This window comes from Manis pentadactyla, chromosome 2, assembly GCF_030020395.1.
Source record: "Manis pentadactyla isolate mManPen7 chromosome 2, mManPen7.hap1, whole genome shotgun sequence".
NCBI lineage: Eukaryota > Metazoa > Chordata > Mammalia > Pholidota > Manidae > Manis > Manis pentadactyla.
In genome coordinates this window covers 100220783-100243950 of record NC_080020.1, presented here as the reverse complement: position 1 = coordinate 100243950, position 23168 = coordinate 100220783, and the positions used below count along the sequence as shown (strand labels likewise).

Genomic DNA, 23168 nt, shown 5'->3' with positions numbered 1-23168 from the left:
ACATATTGTATGATTCCATATGTATATGAAATATCTAGAATAGGTAAATCCATACAGACAGAAAGCAAAAAGAAAAGTTGCCAGCATTTGGGGGAAGAAGGGAATGAGAGCAGTGTGCGCTTAATGGGTATGGAGTTTCCTTTTAGACTAGTGAAAATATTCTAGAAGAAGAGGGTGGTAATTGTCATTTACACTGTGAATGTACTAAATGTCATTAATGGTGAATTTTATGTATATTTTTCCCCAATAAAAATAAAAAATACAATATATAAAATAAAAAATAAGAAAATGTTTGTATACAGTGGGATGGAGGCATAATGGAATGAATGAGGAAGGGAGGTTACAGTAGAAGCAAGAATTGCAGCAGAGAACAGCATCACCTAGATTAATTAATAGGACAGTTGCTGACTAGGACTAGTATTTTATCTACTGATTGGGTGGAGGGGTAACTGGTTGACTTCCTGTCTTCAGTTTTAGAGGTCTAGTCCCTAAAACTGGTGGTAGTGGAAACCTAATGACGTTAGCTAGCTGGATTCTTCCCCAAGAGTTAAAGTGGCATAATGTTTAGAAGGTCCAAAATAGGCTCTCCAGTAGAACTTTGTATGATGGTGGAAATGTTTTGTCTATGCTATTCAAGTACAGAAGTCAGTAGCCAAATGTGACTTGAGCATTTATTTAAAATAATGCTAGTGCTATTGAGGAGCTAAATACTTAATAAATTTAAATCAAATAGCCACATATGGCTAGTGTCTACTGGCTATTCCACTGGAAAGATCTGACAGAGAACATTCCTACTATCACATAGATTTATAGAACAGTGCTATGTTGAACAGTGTAGGTCTAGAATTCTCAGAGATAATCTCCCCCCATCCATAGGAGAGAATTAACTCATCAAATATAACCATTGCCAATTCAAACTTACCTGGAGGATTCATGGTTAATGAATTGACAAACTGTAGAGATAGCTATGGTGAACCTTACTAGAGAAAGGAGAGACAGAGACAACATGCCTTATAGCCATCTCTAAAGCTTTTCCTCAAAACTTTCTAATCTATGCAAACTGACTTTCTTCCTTGTAATTATAATAGGAAAAAAGATGTATCTTTGGTATAATTTATATGAGGTGTATAATTTTTTGATGTACATGTGTTTTCTTTACAGAGATAAAGAACTCAGAAGAACAGTATAATAAAATAGTAATACCAAATGAAGAAAGTGTAGTCATTTATTATAAGATAAGACAGCAGCTTGCCAAACTGGGTAAAGAAATAGAAGAATATATTCATAAACCAAAATATTGCTTACCATTTCTACAACCAGGTCGTTTAGTAAAGGTATGTCATTTTTTACATAAAATATTTGGGTATTTCAGTAATTTAATATTTTTTGGATAAAGATTCTGGGTTCCTCCTGCTCTCCTTGGTAAAATGTTTCCTGCTGTAATCGTTAATAGTTAATCTATATTAATTATATTGTTTTACCTATTTCACATGGCAATGATTAAAGGGGGAGTCGTGTGAAAGCTTTTTAATCTCCACTATTCTCTTTTGGGGAATATAAAGTGAAGTAGATAATTTTGGAATTAATATATAAAATATTGCCACTTTATGAAATACAAAAATAAAGGCAGTTTTATTTCAAAATAAGGCAATTTTAAGTCCTGGGTAAATTCATTACTTAAGTAATATAGAAAGCTTCAAATATTCTCAGAACTATATAATTTTTAATATGTGTTTGCCAGTTGAGAGATTTCTGTTATTGTTGTTCTAGGGGCCTGTGAAATTTAACAGGGATTTTCTTTCTGTACAGTTAGTATCTTTTTTTAAGTTAAACACAGTAATCTTTGGAAAGATATTTTACCAGGAAAACTCAAAACTGTTTTATAAGCCTATAATGTGGGCTGGAAATCTAAAAAATTGCCTTGTAGACAGACATAAATGTTACTGTTTACTTGCTTTCCTTCTCAGGTAAAGAATGAAGGAGATGATTTTGGCTGGGGAGTAGTAGTGAATTTCTCAAAAAAGTCAAATGTTAAGGTAAACCATTTTCCTTAAAGTAGAATTGTTTTATAAATTTTTAGTGAAATGTATTTTCAGACTCATGAAATAGTCAAAGTACAAAATATCAAGGAGAAGTAGGATTACTTTAAGAGAAGCTGTAATAAACTCTGCCATTAATTTTTTTAATAGTGTTAAATTCTGTCCTTAAGGTTATTTCAACAACAATACAATTTACGTTTCTTATCTGAGTTTATCAGTTCTTTTTATAATTTTACTCTTTGAATTGAATATTAGAAAAATCAACTTCTGACATTGAAAATTAGAATTTCGATTTAGGTATATATTAGAGATTTGATGAAATTAGAAAGGTTGTCAGTGGTACTTGTGCTTTCTAAATGAAGCCAATAATAAAATTGATTCTGGTTGTTGTTTATATAAATACTTTGAAAAGAACATATATATAAAATCAAGGATGATTTTGTTTTGTTAGTTGAGTGACTACCCTAAAATTAAATCAGCCATCTAATCTGCCATATTTTCTTGGACAGTAGACACCAGCCTGTCATCTGCCAGTGTTTGGCTTCATGCAAGACATTCATATCTCCGTATTTTTCCTTATCTTTAAAATGAAGGGTTTGCATAATATAATATCTGCACTCCTTTAAGGCTATTTTATGTTTTTGTTGTCATTAACTTCTTTGTCCTATGTGTAGAGGCAATTAGGAATTAAGTTTTGGGATTGAAAGTTAGTCCTGAAATACATAAATCAATTTGGAGATACTGAAACCATTTGTTGTGGGGAAACAATTAAGTTCATAGGTTTGTGATAGGTGTTTTGATTAACAATCTGTGATTATTCCACTGAGGAGCTTCTTTAGGATATTGAACTTGTTATTGCCATTTTCATAAATTATCATTTTCATTAGTAATTATTAATGTAGAAGTTTTTTTTTTTGAAGTATTATCATACTCATTCTCATTAGATCTCAATTTTACAAGCATTCATTGACCACGGACACAAAATCTTTGTGCTCACTCATTTGGTGAACAATGGCAAGCACATAATGAGAATATAAGGCAGAATGAGATAAATTCTACAGTAAAGGCTTAAGTAAAGTGTATTTGGAGCACAGAGGAGGAAGAAATTATGTCTGAGCTCTAGTAGTGATGGCATCTGAGAAGGAAGAAAGTTTAAGTTTTTAAACAGAACCTTGAAGAATGAGTAGAATTTCATTTGAAGTATGTTCACTGGTAGAGTAACAGTATGCAATAGGCTCAGAATATTTCAGGTGAAGGGAAGGAGTAAAATCAAAAAAGGTATTGAAGTTAATTGTGGAAAGTGCTTAAAATATAGATTCTGAGTATATTTGGGCTAGACCTAACATTTGCAGATGGTGGCAGGCCATTGAAAGTTGTTGGGTGATTGGTTTCCTTGGGTTTATTTTTATTTGGCTGGTTTTTTCAATCTTAATATTTTGTTTGGGTTTATTTTTGGTTGGTTGGTTCAGATTTTTGAGTGAGGGATTGATATGATCAGAATGTCTCTCAGTGACAGTATTTGAAGGATGTTTGAAGAAAGCATAGTAGAGACAAGTTGGTCAGTTAAGCTAAAACTTACTCTTTTTTGGATGAGAGTCAGGAGGAGCATGGTGATAGAAGAGAGGATTCAGATGGAAGAGGCTGAGGAGCTAGACTAGAGAGTCATGTGGAAAGTTGAGGCAGGTGTTAATGATAAAGTTTCAAATTCGGGTATGTGGAAAGATGGCTATATATTGTGTCTAACAATACTAAACTGGATAGAGTATCCCTCTCGCATTCCATCACCTCTTTTTCTTCTTAATACACAATGAAATGAAGCTTAGAATTTTAACCTTGACAAAGACTGCACAAGTATTACTCACTTCAGACATGACTACAACTCAGATGTGACTTACGGCCTTTTGTATTTTCTGTTGTATTTCAACAATGAGAAAACTATTAAATGCTTACCTGCCTCTCCCCAACTCCATACATAGGCATTATTTTCTTTAGAAATAATTATTAATAATGTAGGTATGATCTTCCCTGTAGGAGGGAAGTTTAACTTGATAGTCTATTTAAGCCTCTCTGACAGCTGTTAAGTTTTATTTTTATGTACAGTGGAAAGTGTGGCAGAATGCCACATGCCAGGCTGTTAAATGTGGTTCCATTGACACTTAAATAACCTGTGATGGAAAAGCTAGCATGCCTTTGTCAGTTTATTCATTCCATAACTTGGCTATATTTAAGAGAATTTTGCTAGGGCAAAGTATTTTTACCTGCAGCCTGCTGTAGTGCTATAGATTTCTTTCATTGTTGGTTTTATGTTTTGTGTTTCTTACAGTTTTATTGATATATGATTCACAGTTTACCCATTTAAAGTGTATAATTATGTAACTTTTAGTATATCCATATATCTGTGCATTCATCACTACAATTTTAGAACATTTTCATCTCCTCTTTAAAAGGTAAAGAAAACAACATCATCCACCTGTCCTCCCATACCTCTTAGCCCTAAAGCCCACTGATCTACTTTCTATCTTTATAGATTTGCCTATTCTGAAAATTTCATAAAATTGAATCATACATTGTGGTCTTTGTGACTGGCTTCTTAGCATAATGATTTTAAGGTTTATCCATGTTGTAATATGTATTAGCACTTCATTCTTTTTTATGATTTAATAATATTCCATTGTTATAGATATGTATATACATTTTACTTATCCATTTATCAGTTGATAGGCATTTGGATTATTTCCACCTTTGGACAACTATGAGTAATACCCCTATAAACATTTGTGTCCAGGTTTTTGTATAGACATATCTTTTCCTTTCTCTTGGGAGTGGAACTTCTCTTTCCTCTGAAAACTCTGTAACAAACTGTTGTATAACCAGTGTAACTGCCATGTTGTTTTTAAAAGTGGCTGCAGTATTTTACATTCCCACCATCAGTGTATGAAGGTTTTGATTTCTTCACATCCAAACCCATACTTACTATCTGACTTTTTGATTCTACTTGGTATGAGGTAGTATCTCATTGTGGTTTTGATTTGTATTTATTGATGGCTCATTATCTCAAGGTTCTTTTTATGTGTTTATTGACCATTCACATATTCTTTGGAGATGTCTATTCACATCTTTCACCCTTTTTCAAATTTAGTTATATGAGTTGTTTATATATTTCAGATACAATTTCTTACCAGATAGATGATTTCAAAATATTATCTCCCCTTTTTGGAGTTGTCTTCACTTTATTGGTAGTGTCCTTTGAAGCACAAATTTTTTTATTTTGATGTAATCCAATTAATTTTTTTCCTTTATTATTCATGCTTTTGGTATCATATATAAGAAACTACTGAGTTTTACAGTTTCAGCATTACATTTAAGTCTTTGATCCATTTTTAGTTTTGTTTTTTTTTTAATTTGGTATATAAGGTACGGGTCCAATTTCATTCTTGCACCAGCACCAGTTGTTGGAAGATTCTTTCCTCGTTAAATGATCTTGTCACCCTCGTCAAAATTCAGTGATTGTAGACACATGGGTTTATTACTGGACTCTCAGTTCTGTTCCATTGATCTGCTTGTCTGTCCTCATGCCAATACCATACTGTCTTGATTATCTTATCTTTGTAGTTAGGTTTCAAAAAAAATGGACTTGTGAGTCCTCCAACTTTGTTCTTCCTTTTCAAGATTGTTTTGGCTATACTGGGACCTTTCAATTCCTTATCAATTTTTATTATTTGCTTGTCAGTTTCTACAAAGAAGTCTGCTGGGATTGTGAGAGGGATTGCATTTGATTGTGTGTCATTTTGGGGAGTATTGCCATCTTAACATTATTGAGTCTTTTAGTCATAAACATGGGATGTTCACCCATTTATTTAGATCTGCTTTAATTTCTTGTAAATAGTATTTGTTTTCCAAGTATAAATTTTGCACTTCTTTTGTTATATTTATTCCTAAGTATTTTAATCTTTTGATACTGTTATAAATGGGCTTGTTCTTTTAATTTCATTTTTCATGGCAAATACATAGAAATATAGTTGACTTACAAATTGATCTTGTATCTTGCAACATTGCTGAACTTGTTTATTAGCTCTAAAAGTTTTTTGTAGTAGATTTCTTAGTGTTGTCTTTATACAATGTCATGTCATGTCTGCAAGCAGATGGTTTTACTTCCTGCCTTCTAATCTAGATGAATTTTATTTCTTTTTTGCGTGATGGCTCTGCTAGAGTGTCTAGTACAGTATAACAGAAGTAATGAGAGCGGATATCCTTGTCTTTTTCCTAATCTTAGGGGGAAAGTATCCAGGCTGTCACCATTAAGTGTGATGTTAGCTCTGGTTTTATTTTTGAGTGCCCTTTGGCAAGTTGAGGTAATTTCTTTCTATTCCAATTTTTTTGAGTAGTGTTGTCATGAAAGACTGTTGTATTTTGTCTGATGCTTTTTATTGTGTCTATTCAGATGGTCATATTGTTATCCTTTTATTCTATTTTGTATTTATTCTGATACAGTGTATTACATTAATTGATTATCAAATATTAAAGCAAGTTTGGATTCTGGGATAAATCCATTTGGACATGCTATATTATTATTTTTATATCCAATTTCCTAGTATGTTGAAGATTTTCACACATATTCATAAGAGAGAATAGGAGAAGGAAGAAAATAATATGCAGAAATTAATATAATTGAAAAATAGATTTAAAAAATCAAAGCCAAATGCTGGTTCTTTGAGATCAACAGTGACAAATACTAGCATAATATTCTCTCATATTCATAAGAGATGCAGTAGTTTTGTTTTCTTGTGATGTCTTTGTCTGGATTTGATATCAGGGTTAAAGCTGGCCTCTGGAATGAGTTATGGAGTTTTCCCTTCTTCTTCTATTTTTTAAAGAGTTTTTGAAGAATTGGTTAAATTTGGTGGTGAGATTGCCTGGGCCTGGATTTTCTTTGTGGGTAGTTTTTTATTACTAAGTCAGTCTCTACTTATATCTCTGTTAAGATTGACTGTTTCTTCTTGAGTCAGTTTCAGTGATTTGTTTTTTTAGGAGTTAACCCATTTTCATATAAGTTATGTAATTTACTGGTGTACTTTTCATAATACTGCAAATCTTTATTATTTCTTTAAGATTGTTACTAATATACCCTCTTTAATTTTTGATTCTAGTAATTCAGTCTTTCATCTAGATGAAGGTTTGTCAATTTTGTTGATCTCAAAGAACCAGCATTTGGTATTGTTGATTTATTTTTTTAATCTATTTTTAAAATCTATTTTCACATTAATTTCTGCTTATTATTTTCTTCCTTCTCCTAGCTTTAGATTTAGTTTGCTAGGTTTTTTTCCATTGTCTTAAAGTGGGAGGCTAGGCTATTAATTTGAGATCTTTCTTTTAATATAGGCATTTATACCTATAAATTTCCCTTTGCAGATATGTTAGCTGTATCCTGTAAGTTTTGGTATTTTGTGTCTTCACTTTCATTCATTTCAAAGTATTTTCTAATTTCTCCTTTGATTTCTTCTTTTAACTGTTGGTTATTTAGAGGTGTATTTTAATTGCCATGTATTTGAATTGCCCAAATTTCTTTTTTTTCTAATTTCATTCCATTATTGTTGAGAACATACTTGGTATTCAGTCCTTTTAAATTTATTGAAGTCTGTTTTATGGCCTGATATACGTTATGTGCTGCAGAATGATTCATGTGCAGTTGAGAAGAATGTATGTATTGTATTTTGAGGTGAGATGTTCTATAGATGTCTATTAGGTCTAATTGGTGTAGAGTGTTGTTTAAGTCTTACATTTCTTTTCTTGCAGAGCCTTCTGTCTAGTTGTTACCTGCATTGTTAAAAGTAGGGTATCAAAGTTTCAACTATTATTGTTGAATTGTCTTTGTCTCTCTTCATTCCTGTTGACTTTTGCTTCATGTGTGTTTGTGCTCTGTTATATGGCATTTTGTCTGCTATTAGTATAGCCACTTCAACTTTCTTTTGGTTGTTGCTTACGTGATAAATCTTTTTCCATCTTTTTTTACTTTGTTTTTTTGGATCAGTTAATTTAAAGTGTGTCCCTATATTATAGACAGCACAATTGGATCTTTATCTAGTCTGAGAAAATCTGTGCCTATTGATTAGTTTATTTGATCCATTCACATTTAATTTTATTATATAGTTATATTTGTCATTTTACTTTTTTCCCCTTATCTTTCTTGTTTTTGTTTCCTGTTCCAACTTTACTGCTTTCTTTTGCATTAACTGTGTATTTTCTAATGTAACATTTTTCAATTTATTTAATGATTTTTTTTCTCTACACACACACACGCATATTTCTTTTCTTAGTGGTTGGTAGGCCTTTCCATATACATATTAATAGAGTGAGCTTCAGATTTATATTAACTTAATTCCAGTGAGATTAGAACATTACTTCCATATATGTTTACCCCATTTTTCCTCTTTTTGTGGGTATGGTTGTTATGTATATTACATCTGTAAATGTTACAAACCCAACAATGCATGTTATATTTATTACTTTATATAATTGTGTGACTTTAAGGAAACTTAAAGAAAGGGGAGCATGTATATATCTATAGCTTTTGTTATATTAATCTTACTTGTCATTTCTGGTTCTTATTATTTGTATGGATTCAGGTTTCCTTCTGGAATTATTGCCTTAGTCTAATAAAGCTTTGATCCCACCTACCTCCTTTGTGCTGTTATTGGCTAATATACGTTCCTGTGTTACTCAACAGTTCAACATACTGTTTTTTAAAATAGATTCTTACATCATTTAATAGAAAAAATATTCCTTTATACTTGCATAATTACATAATTATGTTTTATTGTGTTTTATAATTACATAATTACCTTTATCAGTGCTCTTTGTTTTTTCATGTGAATTCAGATTAATATCTGTCATCACTTGCTTTCAGCCTCAAGAACTTCCTTTAGTATTTTTTGTAAAACGGGTCTACTAGCAACAAATTCTCTCCATTTTTGTTTATCTGGGAATGTCTGTTTTTGAAAGATCACTTTACTGGTATAGATTCTTGATTAACAAGAGTGTTTTTTAAATATGCCAACCCACTGCCTTCTGACCTTCATTGTTTCTGCTGAGAAGATTCTGCTGTTAATTTTAATGTGGTCTCCTTGTAAAAGATGGGTCTTTTTTTTTCCTCCTGCTACTTTCTCAGGATTTTCTCCTTGTGTTTGGCTTTCTGCATATCACTATGTGGTGTCTGTGCATCTCTTTGTATTCTATTTGGAGTTCATTGAGTTTCCTGGAAGTGTGGATTAGTGTTTCTCAGTTATTTTGGGTAATTTTTGACCATTATTCCATCAAATATATTTTCATGCCTTTTTCTCCTTTCCTGATACTTCCTTTATGGGTATGTTGTGCTTATTGGTGTCCTACATTTCTCTGAGGCTCTGTTCATTTGTCTTCATTTTTTATCCTCTGTTTTTTGTTTTTGAATTATATAATATGTCATTCTAGCTTCAAATTTGCTAATGTTTTCTTAATATAATCTGTTGAGTCCTTGTAGTGATTTTTTCATTTCAAGTATTGTACTTTTGGAATACCAGAACTTCCTTTTGGTTTTTTATCATATCTATCTCTACTGATATGCTCTATTTGGTAGAACATTGCTATTATACCTTCCTTTACCTCTTCAGTTGTGGTTTCTTTGATTCTTTGGACATATAATGGCTACCATTGTTTTTGTTTAATTCAGCATCTGGGCACTCTTACAGGCACTTTCTGTTGCCTGTCGTTTTTCTGGTGTGTGGGTCATGGATCATACTTTTCTGTTTCTGTCCATATCTCATCAATTTTTTTGTTGGAAATTGGACATTTTAAATATGTTGTAGTACTTTTGTTGCTTCTTCCCACCCTACAACCCCAGCTTGCCATTACTTGCTTGTTTATTTGTTTCAGTGATTAGCTAGACTATTTGAGTGAAGTCTTTTTCACCCCACTCTAACCACTCCTTCCCCCAACAGTGCTAAGCCTTTTATGTTGCTCCTTGAGCACAGCCTTAGATACATATGCTAGTTATCCTGAGATGACAGTGGTTTTGACAAGGGATAGGAAGAAGAGAGGAACACATACATTGTTTTCTCCAGGGTGATTTTTCCACTGAGCTGTTTACATTTGTTCACTAAAAATGTAAAGTACATTTTTACTGATTTTTGTAATCCTGGTCAGAATACTAAATTGAAGATTTTTGTGACAGAGAGAGAGAGAATGCACACCAATGAAGAAAATAGTGAAAGTATTTTAAAACATAAAAATGTAATTCTTAATATGTTTCATATTGTTTCTTTAAATGCTGTACATTTTCAGTTATCCAGAATTATATTTTAATCTGGTAATTTCCATTTACAGCAGGAAGAGAGCACATTTTAAAAGAAATGAAGTTATATTAAAAGTTAAAAATCAGGCTATATGAGCAAAAGGAATTTATGCTGATATAATCATTGAAAAGTCAAATAGCATGTTTGTCTACAATTTTGTTTTAGGCAAAGGATGACAGTTTGACCTATCTTTACCAGAGAACAAAACTAGAAGTCTGCTGAGAGAAATTTTTTAAATCTTAGGAAATATTTTTAATAACATGTTTCCATTTAATGCTACAATAAAGACTTTCTAATGTATTTCCCTAGTAATACTGGAGGATATTTCTGTAATGTTGGTGCAAGTGGTTTTGTAGCTCTACAAAGATGATTCCATATGATATGGTTGAGTTCTAGTAATCACTTCTGTGATTGTAATATCTCATACAGAGAGAATATTAAATTTACAAATAAAATCTACAGAATTGGAACTAAAACCAGCAATAGACTTCTAGATTATCTACATTAAAGAATGTTCATAAATGTTAGCTTATTTTTGTCCAGATATTCACCTGTTCCCTAATGCTTTGGAATTAATTCATTCATAAAATTGTAGAATGCATCTTACTCAGAGAGTTTTTCCCCATCTAGAAAACTAAATACAAGTCAGTAATTCTCCTGATGGTCACTGGTCCCTTGGAAGAGTTGACATTTGGGTCATAGCTATTTGTTCAGCTCATTTTATAAAACTCATTTTATATTGACTAAGCTATACATATGCATAATGTTTGCAGATACAATACACACCTAATTGGACATACTATTGTGTAAATTTTGTGTCTACCAAGGTAAGAAATGTTTTGAAACTTCTTTTAAAATAACCGTATTTTGGAAAACTAGTTTTCTTTTGAATTGGAAAATAGAGCTTATGCGTTCTTATTTGAACTCAGTGATTTAAGGTAATTATGATTGTATATTTGGTTTGTATTTGGAAATATATTTTGCAGTGGTTAAGCACTTGGTAGTTTATTGCAAAATAAGATGGTAGGTATATATTCATTGTCATTTCTTGAATGGGAAGAGACCAAGCAGTCACTTCTTTGTTTTGTTCCCTCCTCAGTCAAAATAACTTTCCTTTCATCTGTTTTATGCAAAAGATATCATTCAAATATTGAATTTGAAGTAGAGAGGAATCTCTATTAAAGAAAGTATTCTATTACTGTTAGAAAGACACTGCTCTCAAACATAAATTATAGTGTAAGAAGATAGGATTTGTCCTTAGATCTTGAGGATCATGTTTTTCTTAGAGAATATAGAAGACTTAAAAGAAATGATGAAACCAGTATACTCAGTAATAAAATAATTTACTCTTGTAGTTTTCATGATGTTTAATTAGGACAATTTGAAGATACAGATTCATTTTTCTGATACTGGTAATTTTCACTTTCATTTTCTAATTTTGGCATAATTCTAAATAAAATTATAGACCAATTTTTAGAAACTTAACATGGCATTTTATGTCACAGCGATCATGCTATTCAAATTGATAAGTACAAGTAATTTCTGTTTTCTTAACCAGTGCAGCATACTGGACGACAAGACAGTCTTCATTTCGTGAAATAAACTTAAACTGCATGGCCTGTGCCAGTCATAGTGCTAAGAGCTGAGAACATAATCCCTGTACAAATAAAACTTAAAATTAGTGGGCCAATTTTTGAAAATCAAGTAAGTTCTTTTATCTTGTTTTTTTCTAGCCTAATTCTGGTGAACTGGATCCTTTATATGTAGTAGAAGTACTTTTGCGCTGTAGCAAAGAAAGCTTGAAGAATTCAGCTACTGAGGCTGCAAAACCAGCTAAACCTGATGAGAAAGGAGAGATGCAGGTTTGTACTTTATTTTTCATCTTCAGATTTCAGATACTTTGTGAATTATTTATAAACTCTAGATTTCCATGATGTGATTATAATGAATATACTTTCATGATTTCTAAATTGGAAGCTTTCAAGGTATTTTAAGGTATGCTAAAGCCATCTAAAGTATCAGTAGGAGGACTCTGTTAAAATTCAGTGATTAAAAAAAAGGCATCCTGCAGTATGGAAGAATATCTTTGTAAGCGACATATCCAATAAGGGGTTAACATCCAAACTATGTAAACAATTCACACACCTCAACACCCAAAAAGCAAATAACCCAATTAAAAAATGGAGAGAGGACATGAACAGGCAGTTCTCCAAAGAAGAAATTCAGATGGCCAACAGGCACATGAAAAAGATGCTCCACATCGGTAATTATCAAGGAAATGCAAATTAAAATCTCAGTGAGATACCACCTCACACCAGTTAGGATGGCCAACATCCAAAGAGAAGGAACAGCAAATGTTGGTGAGGGTGCGGGGAAAGAGGAACCCTCCTACACTGTTAGTGGGAATGTAAATTGGTGAAACCGTTGTGGAAAACAATATATAGGTTCCTCAGAAAACTAAAAATAAAAATACTATTTGACCCATTCATTCCACTCCTAGGAATTTACCAAAGAAAACAAGATCCCAGATTCAAAAAAACGTATGTGCCCCCTATGTTTATTGCTGCACTATTTACAGTAGCCAAGATATGGAAGCAACTTAAGTGTCCATCAGTATATGAATGGATAAAGAAGAGGTGGTATATATACACAATGGAATATTATTCAGCCATAAGAAAGAAACAAATCCTACCATTTGCAACAACATGGATGGAGCTAGAGAGTATTAGGCTCAGTGAAATAAGCCAGGCTGAGAAAGACAAGTACCAAATGATTTCACTCATTTGTGGAGTAGAACAACAAAGCAAAACTGAAGGAACAAAACAGCAGCACATCAGCAGACTTTAAGAAGGGATTAGCGGTTACCAAAGGGAAGGATTTGGGGAGGGTGGGTGGAGAGGGAGGGAGAAGGTGTTTAAGGGTATGCATTATGATTAACACACATAATGTAGGGGGGTCCCGGGGAAGGCAGTGTCGCACAGAGAAGACAAGTAATGACACTATAGCATATTATGCTGATGGACAGTGACTGCAATGGGGTGTTGAGGGGACTTGATAATATGGATGAATGTAGTAAGCACAACGTTGCTCATGTGAAACCTTCATAAGATTGTATATCAATGATACTTAATTAAAAAATAAATAAATACCAAAAAAATTTCTGTGGTTCAGAAAACATCTTTTTGATTTGGATAAAAAATTCAAAAAGCTTATTTGATTAATAGTCTTGATTTTTTAAAATGGCATTACATGAAATTCATTTAGAATGTATTGACTTAAAACTTCTGATATTAATCTGCCTTTTCATTTGCTTATCTTAAAGGGGGAAATTGATTTATGGCAAATTTTCAAAGATTCAAAAGGTCTAATAAAAATTGCTATTGGTATTCTAAGTATAAGTTTCCAATAACCGCCTGCGTGATTATTTGGATTTTTATAGACCAATGTTGCATCATGATAAACCTGAATTCTGTTACTTAATAAAAGTTATTAGGTTTTGAAAGTTGAATAAACTGTACCATTCGGATTTATTTGTTTTTAGATCCCTGAGACTGTAGAGATTTATAATTTCATGGCAGCTATTCAATTGGTTTTTAAACATTTAACTTCTTATTTAAAAAACTTAAGTTATAAGATCTCCCTTACCTGTATTTAAGTAAATACTTTGAAAAGGGCCTTTGCAGTCTCTTTCCTGTCATTTAGATAAGAGCTATTGGCCATTTCTTGGATGGAGTTTATTATGGGAAGCAGTGTTAGAAATTGGGTGGATTCTGTCTTCCGAATCAGGTCTTCACAGAGTAGTATTTATTTTGTTTTCAAGTAAATTCTCAAATACTTATGCATAATGAATTCAAATGCACGTACACAGAGCATATATTTAACTCTCTAAAGCCAAGTACATTACTTTTAATTTTTTGGCCATTTTGGATTATGTACATGTACCTCAGCACAGAAAAAGTATGCATCTTGCTGTCTGGGTGTTGACTGTGTTGTATATTACTGATTATTTTTCATGTCCTCAATCTTTTCTCTCCAGCCAGACAAGTATATCTAGGATTTGCATAAGCCACAAACTGGTGGTTCAGAAGCCAATTCAGGGTGCATAAGGTCTTCTTTAAAAATGAATTGGACAAAATAAAAATTAAGATAGTAAAGGATTATAATTATATGAAAATAAAATAGAAATCTGCAAGGCCATACTGAGAGAGAGGGAGAGAGGTAAACAGGTAAAATACAGATGGAGTAATGATGTTGGAATAATTACTAGGTAATTATTAGGTAACCACCAGAAATAATAATCTGACTCAGGCAAGAATAATCCATGGATGCTAAAACTAGTGAGTGGAAAGTTTAACAAGGAACGGAATATTTGCAAAGTAAATAAATCTCTCCACAAATTTCTTGTTAACTGTAAAAGAGAAAGTAGTAGCTTTATAATAGATAATGCAAGAGATACCACTTTAGTCAAGTGATCAAAGTTACTGTCGCCAATAATGTTGACCAGTGGATGGAGAATAACAACAAAAACATCACTTTTGCCAAAATGAACAACCTGAATCTGATGATTCCTCATGATTAGAAAAACCCAAATTGAGGCTCATTCAACAAAATAGCCTATATTTTCTAAAATGTCAGTGTCTTGAGAGTCACAGAAAAAGTGAGAAGCTATTCCAGGTTAAAGGAGAATAAATATTACGACTAAATTCATGATCCAAGTGGAGGAGGAGGAGGGTGGTACAAAAGACATTATAGGGAAAGTACCATGAACTTTTAATGTGGACTGCAGATTAGAAAGTATCATTGTATCAGCATTAAATTTCTCTTTTTTAATACATTTACTATAGGGATATGTAGGGGGTGGGGTCAGTGTAGAGAGTGTGATAACTTTTCTCTGAATTTGAAAAGGTCAATTCCATAAAAGAACAAGAAATATGGGGAGTGTTCAAGATGAAAAAAGAGAGACCTGACAGCTAAGTGGTGGTACTGGTAGTACTCTATATTGGACATTCACATTCAGTTCAGTCAGCTGGAGAAATTTGAATACTGGCTGTATACTAGATGATACTGTGTTACTACATTTTTATGATCTCGTAATATTATGGCTGTGCAGGCAAATGTACTTGTTCTTAAAGGACACATGTTGAAGTATTTGCTGGTGAGGTGAAATGACATGTCTGCAAATTAATTTCAAATGGTTAAAAGAAGAAGAGGAAAAAAGAAGGAAGGAAGAAAGAAAAAACACGCCCCAAAAAGCCTCCAAAGTGTTATTTAAAGAAAAAAAAAAAAGCCTATATGGCAAACTATTCTCAGTTGGAAAAATCTAGTTGAGAAAATACAATGGACAGTTGCTGGGTTTTTTTTAAATTGATTTCTGGATGCTCTCCATGCCTTGTTTTCAGTCTACATCATTCTTACTTATTAGAAATTAACAAATAGTTATTACACTAAATAACATTTTTTAAAGGTATTTATTTTAATTTTTTAAATAAAATATTAGATTTATTAAAGGCACTATTTTAAGGTACAGTTGACCCTTGAATAGTACAGATTTGAACTGCGTTGGTCTACTTATACACTGATTTTTTTCAGTAAGTATACTGGAAAACTTTTTGGTGATTTGCAATAATTTGGAAAAAGATTACTGTAGCTTTATTGTAGAAATACAGTGTATAATACATACAACAAAAATGTGTGTTAATCAGCTCTTCATTTTATCAATTAGGCTTCTGATCAACATTAGGCTTTTAGTAAATAATTGTTTAGGAGGTCCAAAATTAATGTGGGTTTTAGACTGCACCAAGGGTCAGCAATCCTAAACACCAACTTGTTCAAGGGCCAGCTGTTTTGGTTTTTCTTTTAGTAATCAGTCTTTTATTATTTTTTTAATGAAATTTTTTTATTGTACTTAACAATAAAACACGCAAATCTTAGTGTAAAGCTCATTGTATTTTGACATGTATATATACTCTTATAACCATCATCCAGATCAAGATACCAAATATTCTCTAATGTCCCCCTCTTCACCTATTTTAACCATCCCCCGGCTCTTCTCCCTTTGGCAACTACCAGTCTATTCTCTGTGTCCATGAGTATTTCTGTATTGTTTGTTCATTTGTTTTGTTTTTTAGATTCCATATATATATATATATATATGTGAAATCATATATAGTATTTGTCTAACCTATTTCACATAGCATAATACTCTTTTGGTCCATCTATGCTGTCACAAATGGCAAGATTTCTTTTTTATGGCTGAGTAATATTCCATTGTATTTATGTATGCTTTTTTATTAAAGTATCATTGATATACAATCTTATGGTTTCAAATACACAACACAGAGGTTCAACATTTACCAACATTATCAAGTCCCCCCTCCCCCCATTGCAGTTACTGTCTATCAATGTAGCAAGATGTTACAGAGTCATTAATTGTACTCTGTGCTGGACTACCGTCTTCTTGACCAACCTATATTGTGATTGTGAATTATTGTGTCCCTTAATCCCCTTCTCCCTCCCCATCCCCAACCCCACTCCTTTGGTAGCCACTAGTCCCTTCTCGGTGTCTGAGAGTGTACTGCTATTTTGTTCCTTCTGTTTTGCTTTTTTATACTCCACAAATGAGTGAGATTATTTGGTATTTGTCTTTCTCAGTCTGGCTTATTTCACTGAACATGATACCCTCTAGCTCCATCCAAGTTGTTGCAAATGGCAGGATTTCTTTTCTTTTTATGGCTGAATAACTCCATTGTGTATATGTACCACATCTTTATCCACTCATCTATTGATGGACACTTAATTTGCTTCCATATCTTGGCTATTTTAAATACTGCAGTGATAAACATAGAGGTGCATATGTCTTTTGAATCAGGGGTCTTGTTTTCTTTGGATAAATTCCTAGGAGTAGAATGACTGGGTCAAATGATTTCACATATATATGTGGAATCTAAAAAACAAAACAAATGAACAAACAACAGAAGTACTCGTGGACACAGAGAATAGACTGGTAGCTGGTTCTATTTTTAGTTTTTTCAGGAATCTCCATATTGCTTTCCATAATGGTTGCACCAATTTACATTCCCACCAACAGTGTAGGAGGGTTCCCATTTCTCCATCGTCTCCATTTATTATTTCTTGTCTTTTGGATAGTAGCCATCCTAACTGGTGTGAGGTGATACCTCATTGTGGTTTTAATTTGCATTTCCCTGATGATTAGCTATGTGGAACGTCTTTTCGTGTGCCTTCCAGCCATCCATATTTCTTTGGAGAAGTGTCTGTTCAGGTCCTCTGTCCATTTTTTAATTGGGTTGTTTTTTGGGTGTTGAGGCTTATGAGTTCTTTATGTAATTTGAATGTTAACCCCTTATTGGATAAATTGTTTACGAATATATTCTCCCATACTGTACGGTGCCTTTTTGTTCTGCTGATGGTGTCCTTTTCTGTTATGTACACCTTTTTTAAATTTAATTTTTTATATTGAGGTACATAAAATAATATGCACATAATCCTATATTGTGCATATAAAAGTGTACAGCTTGCAGAATTTTGGCAGGTTTAAACTCTCATGTAACCATCACTTAGATCCAGATATCAAACATTCTCATTTTTTTTCCTCCCTTCACCTATTTTACCTGTCCTCCTCACTTACCCCTTCCCCTGTGGCAGTCACCAGTCTGTTCTCTGCATTTGTTAGTCTATGTTTTGTTCATTTATTTTGTTTTTTTAGATTCCTTATGTAGGTGAAATCATAAGGCAGTATTTATCTTTCCCTTTCTGGTTTATTTTACTTAGCATAATACCCTTTAGGTCCATCCATGCTGCTGCAAATGGCAAAATTTCAATCCTTTTTATGGCTGAGTAATATTCTATTATATATATATGCCACATCATCTTTATCCAGTCATCTACTGATGGGCATTTAGGTTGCTTCCGTATTTTGGTTATTATGAATACAGCTGCAGTAAACATAGGAATGCGTATCTCTTTTCAAATTAGTGATTTTGTTTTTTGCAGGCAGATTCCTAGAATTGGAATTGCTGGGTCATATGGTATTTACTTTTTTTAGTTTAACCTTCATAGTGCTTCCCATAGTAGCTGCACCAGTTTGTAATCCCTCCAGCAGTGTGCCAAAAGTTCCCTTTTCTCCACATTGTTACCAGCACTTGTTATTTACTGTCATTTGGATAGTGGCCATTCCGACTGGTGTGAAGTGATACCTCATTGTGGTTTTGATTTGCATTTCCCTGATTAGTGATGAGGATCTTTTCATGTGTTTTTTGGCCATTTGTATATCTTTGGGATATATTTGTTAAGGTCCTCTGCCTGTTTTATAATCAGATCATTTGTTTTTTTGGTGTGGAGTTGAGTTCTTTATATATTTTGTATATTAGCACCTTATTATCGGTATATCATTTGCAAATATATTCTTGCATTCAGTAGATTGCCTTTTCATTTTGTAATGGTTCCTTTGCTGTGTAGAGGCTTTGTAGTTTGATGTAATCCCATTTGGTTTTTCTTTGTTTTCTTTGCCTGGGGAGTCATATCCAGAAAAAAATTACAGCTGCCTATGTTCAAGAGTATACTGCCTATGTTTTCTTCTAGGAGTTTCATGGTTTCAGGTCTTACATTTAGGTGTTTAATCCTAAATATAAGAGTGATTGATTTATATGTATGGTGTAATACAGTTACACCATGTATGGTGTAATAAAGTCTTGCCAGTGGGTTTCAGCCCCAGGCAAGTTAACTATGGATTCAGTGTGACCAAAGAAATGACAGTAGAATGTTCTTGGGGTGAAAGGGTTATACCCAACTTTATTTCCACGGTGGCAGGTTAATCACTAAAATCTTGTCCACTGAGCGAGTCTGCATGCAGCAAGCCAGTCTTTGCCTCTGGGCCTCTCTGCCTGCACAGCTGTCCTCTTGGCCTCTGTCCTCAGCGCTGCTGCCACTCCAGGCTCTGCTCTACTCTCCTGCAGCCTTGCAGCGGCGCCACTGTGTCGCCAAGAGCACTGGGTGGAGTTCTTTATACAGGGTCAGTAGCAACGTATTGCCCACACATGTGTAGTGAGCTAGCCAACCAGGGCCAGGTGAGAATCCTGGTCACAGGAACTTTCATTTTATCCACAACAGTGAACCACTTTCATTCTTTTGCATGTAGCTGTCCAGTTTTCCCAACACCATTTATTGAAGAGACTGTCTTTTTCCCATTGTACACTCTGGCCTCCAATGTCATGCGTTAATTGACCATATAGGTGTGGGTTTATTTCTATCCTCTCTCTTCAATTCCACTGGTCTGTGGATCTGTTCTTGTGCCAGTACCAGCAGTTTGAAATCAAGGGAGCTTGATACCCTCAGCTTTCTTCTTTCTCAAGATTTCTTGGGCTATTTCAGGTTTTGTAGTTCCATTCACATTTTGGAGTTATTTGCTCTAGCTCTGTGAAAAGTGCCATTGGTATTTTGATAGGGATTGCATGAGTCTGTAGATTGCTCTGGGCAGTATGGCCATTTTAATTATATTAATTCTTCCTATCCGTGGGCATGAGATAACTTTCCATTTATTTGTGTCTTCAATTTCTTTCATCAGTGTCTCATACAGAGTACAAGTCTTTAACCTCCTTGGTTAACTTTATTCCTGGGTAGTTTATTCTTTTTGATGCAGTTGTAAATGCAATTGACTTCTTAATTTCTCTGTTAGTTCATTGTTTGTGTATAGAAATGCAACAGATTTCTGTATGTTGATTTTGTGTCATGCAACTTTACTGAATGCATTATTAATTCTAGTAGTTTTTTTGAGGAGTCTTTAGGGTTTTCTATGTATATTATGTCATCTGCAAATTGTGACAGTTTTTCTGTTTCCTCTTTAATTTGGATGCCTTTTATTTCTTTTTCTTGCTGTGGCTAGGACTGCCCATACTATGTGGAATAAAATGATTAGCATAGGCATCCTTGTCTTATCCCTGATCTTAGAGGAAAAGCTTTCAGCTTTTCCCCATTTAGTATGATGTTAGCTGTGGGTTTATCATATATGACCTTCATTATGTTGAAGTATGTTCCCTCTGTATCCACCTTTTTGAGAGTTTTTATCATGATTGGATGAATTTTGTCAGATGCTTTTTCAGCATCTTTTGAGGTGACCATATGGTTTTCATACTTCCTCTTGTTAATGTGGGAAGATACTTTTATCCCTATTTTTAAAATGGGGAAACTAAAGCTTAAAAAGGTTAGGTGACTAGCTCAAGCTGAATACTGAATTCAGACCCTGGCACTCTTGACTTTAGAACCCATGCTCAACTGCTACACTGTTTTGTCAAAAAGTATTCTGAATGTTTTTGTTATCACTAAGCCAGTGACAGCTCTTTTCAGTGGTGATCAGTGTAGAGTTAGCAATAAGAGACCAGTAGGCTGACAAATTTAGACCAGTGAAGATACTAACCTTTCCCCAGTTTATAGAGGCCCTTTGAATTTTAAGGCAGTATTTTTAAAGGAAGCCAAATGACATGTTTCATGTTGAGGGGATGGGTATTTTTGTCAAGAGGAAGCATGGAAGACAATTTGGAGACAGGTGATTGTAAAGACTATGCCTAATGGAGTGTACTGTTTTCTCTGTGTGAAATGCTTTCTCCATTTCCTCTTCCAGCCCATCCAGAGTTTACATGAACCTTACTTGCCTATCTAAGTCTAAACAGGAGTCTTTCCTTCCTCTGTAGTGATATAGTACTTAAAGGTATTCAAAAAGTGCCTATTCCTCAGGACACAAAAAATAAACTGTCAATTCTGTTGAGGGGATCGCTTATTTTTATGTACCATTTGTTTGTTGTTTAGAGGTTTGAATTAGTTTTTACCTTTTAAATGTAGCCTCTGTTAAGATCTAAGCTTCCACAATGATTATGTTTATACCTATCATGTACTGTAAATACAGCTTCCTTTTAAGAATTCAAGCTAAATTTACAAAACGGCAGAATTTGAAAACATGCCATCTTAATTGTAATATATAACTTTTTGTTGGCAGGTTGTTCCAGTTTTGGTGCATCTCCTGTCTGCTATCAGCAGTGTTAGGCTTTATATTCCCAAAGACCTTCGACCAGTAGACAATAGACAGAGTGTTTTAAAATCAATACAGGTATGTGTGTTAATTTTATAAATTAAATATAAGTTTTATGTAAATGTAAATAAGGCTTATAATGAGGCAACTGAATTGCTTTAAAATATATTGCTTTCTTTCAGAAAAACTATGAACACTACCAGTAGTGGCAGTTCTTTTTAGTAAAAATAGTGGCAGCACTATGTATAGATTGTTCTCTTTTAATCTACCAAAAAAGTAGCAGACTACATATAGATTGTTCTCTTCTAAAATCTACCAAAAAAAGCAAGTTACTAGAGGAGGACTCCCAAAGGAAAATATGGCTGCTATTAATTCTTAAATTGGTTTTACTTAATTTATGAGTGAAAATAACTGTAGATTGTATTAAAACTTTTCATGTATAAAATCATGTGCTAGGACTTTTAACTGTTTTTATTAGTTAACAAAGAAAATTTGTTTTCTGGTAGAAAAAAAGAACTTTACTACTTATTTTATCAATAAACATTTGAATTAACATTTACTGTTCAATGAACAATCTAAATACGTGATAATGGTTTTATCAGTAAGTTGTGCCACATCCAACAGGAATTGTTGAACTCTAAATGAATTATTAGCAAATTATAATACATGCCTGTTTTAGGAAGTGATTTAGTACAGTGATTCAAATGCAGTTTTCAAAAGCAAATGCAATGGAAAAATATACTCTGGTTTAAGTGCAATCTTAAGTGCATTTTTCAATGTCTGTGCATCAAAAAAGCATAAAAGGCAATAATTGATTTTGTTTCACCTTAACTAATTTTGTTGATAAAATGAAAAATTAATTTTAAATATTTTGTTTCAGGAAGTTCAGAAACGTTTTCCTGATGGTGTTCCCTTATTAGATCCTATTGATGATATGGGCATTCAAGATCAAGGGCTAAAAAAAGTCATCCAGAAAGTAGAGGCGTTTGAGCATCGAATGTATTCTCACCCACTTCACAATGATCCAAATTTGGAAACTGTGTATACACTTTGTGAAAAAAAAGCTCAGGTATGGAAGAAGCTTATTGTTTTGTCATAGAATTCTGTGTATTTTACTGAATAAATGAATATTTATTCTTCATTTTCTTTTCATATTGGTTTCATCAGGTAAAACAGGAAAATATCTAACTATCTTTTAAGTAAACTATCAACTTATCAGGAAGACAAGATGAAGGTTATTTTGCTATAGTTTGGTATTTGTTGGCTTTTAGGGTTTTTTTTTTTGTATGAGATAGAAGTCACGTAGCATAAAATTTTACCCTTTTAGTATATTCACATATGCTGCAACCATTCCACTAATTCCCAAACATTTTCATCACCCCGAAAAGAAACCTAATACCAATTGTCAGTTATTCCCCATTTTCCCCCACCAACCCCCTGGTAACTACAAATCTGTTTTCTGCCTTTGTGGATTTGTCTGTTCTGGTGATTTCACATAAGTAAAGTCATATAATATGTGGCTTCTTGTGTCTGCCCCCTTCTACTAGTAGCATAATGTCTTCAAGGTTCATCTATATTGTAGCATGAATTAGTACTTCATCCTTTTTATAGATGAAAATGTTCCTTTGTATGTATATATACCACATTTTATTTAAGCATTCATCAGCTGATGGACACTGGAGTTTTTCCACTTTCTGGATATTAATGAATAATGCTGCTATGAAAATTTGTGTATAAGTTTTCATGTGGATGGATATATGTTTT

General features: G+C 33.2%; 1 protein-coding gene across 2 annotated transcripts in view; it reads left to right on the top strand.

The window, feature by feature from the left end:
- The window catches only part of MTREX (Mtr4 exosome RNA helicase), a 130620-nt gene that overhangs the window by 81749 nt on the left and 25703 nt on the right, over positions 1 to 23168 (top strand). For both annotated transcript variants that reach the window (XM_036900345.2, XM_036900344.2), the window contains 5 exons: positions 1162 to 1334; positions 1968 to 2036; positions 12100 to 12228; positions 21372 to 21482; positions 22285 to 22473. In XM_036900345.2, coding sequence (XP_036756240.1) covers positions 1162 to 1334; positions 1968 to 2036; positions 12100 to 12228; positions 21372 to 21482; positions 22285 to 22473 — 671 coding nt within the window. The remainder of the gene's footprint in view (positions 1 to 1161; positions 1335 to 1967; positions 2037 to 12099; positions 12229 to 21371; positions 21483 to 22284; positions 22474 to 23168) is intronic.